The sequence below is a fragment of the Austrofundulus limnaeus genome, unplaced genomic scaffold (genome assembly GCF_001266775.1).
Source record: "Austrofundulus limnaeus strain Quisiro unplaced genomic scaffold, Austrofundulus_limnaeus-1.0 Scaffold80, whole genome shotgun sequence".
NCBI lineage: Eukaryota > Metazoa > Chordata > Actinopteri > Cyprinodontiformes > Rivulidae > Austrofundulus > Austrofundulus limnaeus.
Genome location: NW_013952482.1, coordinates 641074 through 644146, shown reverse-complemented (window position 1 = coordinate 644146; position 3073 = coordinate 641074). Strand labels below are relative to the sequence as shown.

Below are 3073 nucleotides of genomic sequence, written 5' to 3'. Positions count from 1 at the left end.
GTGTGTGTGTGTGTGTGTGTGTGTGTGTGTGTCTTTGTCTGTTCTTTAGTTCCATCTGGATCTCCGGTGAATGTGACTGCTGAGGCAGTGAGTTCCTCCAGGATCATGCTCACCTGGTCCGCTCTTCCTCCAGCACAAAGGAACGGAGTCATTCTTGGGTATAAGGTGAATAAAACACTCAAACACCCACAGAGATGCTCAAGCCGAGCGTAATATTCTCACTTGACCCTCTCGGCCCATTATCACTTCCTCCCAACGCGTCGCAGACTCASACACTCAGCTGCACACAGGCGTGCACACACAAAAAAATCTGATCCAAGTTGAACATGATGTAATATCCTGTAACTGTTCCAGTTTGTTTCTCTTACACTGTTGCTTTTAAAAGCTCCCTGCTGCAGAAATTACATTTGGGGGCATACATGTAAGAGTGTCCATGAATATTAGTGGGGCTTTAATCCTTTATAGAAACAGCAGTTTGTGTCAGGTTGTGTGTGAAACAATAGGTGGATTTAGTTTTTTAAAAATGAACAATAATCCATAAAGCCTGTTGGTTTTTTTAAAGGTACAATGTCTGTAATCCTAAAATATAAACGGCGGCTTTGGCAAGGAYTGCAATATTTTGTGTAAATTCCCAGTCTGCAAAGGCTTTGGAAGTTCAGCATTAGTATTTACGACCAGCCTTCCAACCCACTTAGGCAACCCATCCTGCAGTCTGTCCACATTTTTCACGTTAGAGCTCACCCTTTTTTTGTTTTTCTAAAGTGAAGCAGAGTGGGCTGTCGTGTCACGAGCCTAAATGATTTCATAACTGACGTATTCTGATGTGCCAATCTCCAAGAATCCGCACAACCCTGCAGCATTTTATCTCCGTTTTCAGCATCAAGAGAAAAAACACATACCTGTATTTTTTGCAGCGTTTGCTTTTCAAAGTCACACTTAGCATCCATCAAATAAAAGCCACTATATATATTACTGGGAGAAACATCCCCGGTTGTGAGGGCACCGTTGTGTTGCAAATATATAAATTTAAAAAGAAAACAAGCTGTGGCTGTGTGAGATAAACAAGCTTCTTTACTTCTTTTTAATGTATAAAATCCAGGCCATTATGGACCATGCCTAAAGCACATCAAGCCCCACATCTGAGTGATTTCTTGTGCATCGCACTGAACAGCACGTCTGCCATGTTAATAGATGGAAAGTGGCTGCCAGCAGTGACTCTTTAACACCTTCCACCCCCCACGAAATGTTGAATAGTTGTCCCTTCCTCCCGCTGTGCATGACTTATGTCTGTTTTCATTTTTAGACGCTTAAGCTCGAGGTGACATTTTCCTCGACTGGTTTTAAGTGCAATACTCTTGTTYGAGTTCACGAATATGAAAAAATAAATCAGTAATAAACAACAAGAAGAAGAAAGAGCAGTTCTTGACACATATTTTATGCAGGCTGTTCTTGTCTATGAAGGCACACTGTGTACTGATTGTTTTTAGTTGTTTTTTTATGAGTGTTAGTGTAATATTAATTTCAGCATCAGACTTGACTGCCTCAGTGAAGTTTGATAATGCTCGTTATTTTGTATTTTTTGCAGTCCTTATATCCTTTTGAGACTGTCAGAAATGTTTCTTTAAGCCAGATTGTCACAAAGAATGTAATAAATAAGAGCATTATGAGTCAGAGTGACAACACTAATTACATGCAAATGCTTTGATTAATTAATACTTGTTTAAAGGCTTGTTAGGTTTAATAAATACTTGTTTTTTCAAGTGTTCAGTATGTTTTCTGTACTAGCCTTATTACTACTTTAGGACCTAAGTGTCATTGCTCCGTTGGTGCTATCTTGCAAACTCTTGTCCACCTGTTACAACATGTTGCTTGCTTGTATTGAAGATTTTTTTTCAACTGTGCGCTGCAGAAAAAAATTCTTAGTCGGTGAAATAAAACTTTTAGAAATAATAGGTGTTCAGCGCTCGCACATCAAAGTCAGACTGTTTAGGCAGCCGCAGCTCAGGAATTTAACCTAATTTTCAATCAGGCAGTATAAAATCAACGTGTTGCATCATCTCTTGAGGTCTAATTTAGTTCACCTTTTAGAGGGATGCGTGMAAATTCATCTGTGTTGATTTTCTACCCCAAAAATCCTTTGCCTACATGCAGTGGTTCTCAATTCTGGTCCTTGTGACCCACTATCCTGCATATTTTAGTTGTTTACCTGCTCTTCRGCAGGTCTTTGAGTTCTGCAGAAGCCTGCCAATCACTCATTAATTTAAATCAGGTGCGCCAAAGCAGGGAAAAAAAACTAAAACATGCAGGATAGCGGGTCACGAGGACCGGAATTGAGAACCATTGGCATAGAGGGACACAGATGGAAATTTCTGTACCTTTGAGAATCACATAAACATTCAGGCTGTTTTTTAATCTTTTTATACCTCGCTTATACCTCATGTTTTTTTTCTATTAATTGAATAGAATATATCAGTTATTATATTTCAATTCTAACTTTCTCACTTATAGTCTATGCTACAATAAAGTTTGTTGATGTCATGATTCAAATGTACAAAAACAGTTATAGACTACATCTGTGGGAGGTTTGGACCAGATATAAACCTGACTTCATGGGTCCAGATTTTTTTTAATTGATCATTTACATAATGACAGCATAAAGCATTTAAATTATAAAAGTTGTTAGTAGTATGTGCTTTTTTTTCAGTATGAGGTTTCCACAAATTAAAATTTGTATGAAATGAGTATTATAATAAATGATTGTGTTTATTTAAGTTTTGTTTTATTTCTCGTTGTGTACAGGTGTTGTACAGGGAGAAAGACATGGAAGGTCCCCCTAAAGTTAAGGTGGTAGAGGGAGAAGGAGTTTTGACACTGCTTTTGAGTGGCCTCCAAAAATACACAGTGTATGTGCTGCAAKTGCTGGCGTACACACAGCTTGGCGACGGCCCACCCAGCAACCCCATTCTGCAGCAAACCAGAGAAGATGGTAAGAACTACTGGCCTCTTTTCAGTCATGAACTCAAACTTCTTGCTATCCTACAGTAGGCTGTCAAAGACTTGTATATATATATAT

The 3073-nt window shown here is 38.7% G+C and overlaps 1 protein-coding gene across 3 annotated transcripts in view; it reads left to right on the top strand.

Annotated features, from left to right (window-relative positions):
- Positions 1-3073, top strand: part of LOC106519645 (protein sidekick-1) — a 321354-nt gene that overhangs the window by 280411 nt on the left and 37870 nt on the right. For all 3 annotated transcript variants that reach the window (XM_014011403.1, XM_014011402.1, XM_014011401.1), the window contains 2 exons: positions 50-165; positions 2800-2986. In XM_014011403.1, coding sequence (XP_013866857.1) covers positions 50-165; positions 2800-2986 — 303 coding nt within the window. The remainder of the gene's footprint in view (positions 1-49; positions 166-2799; positions 2987-3073) is intronic.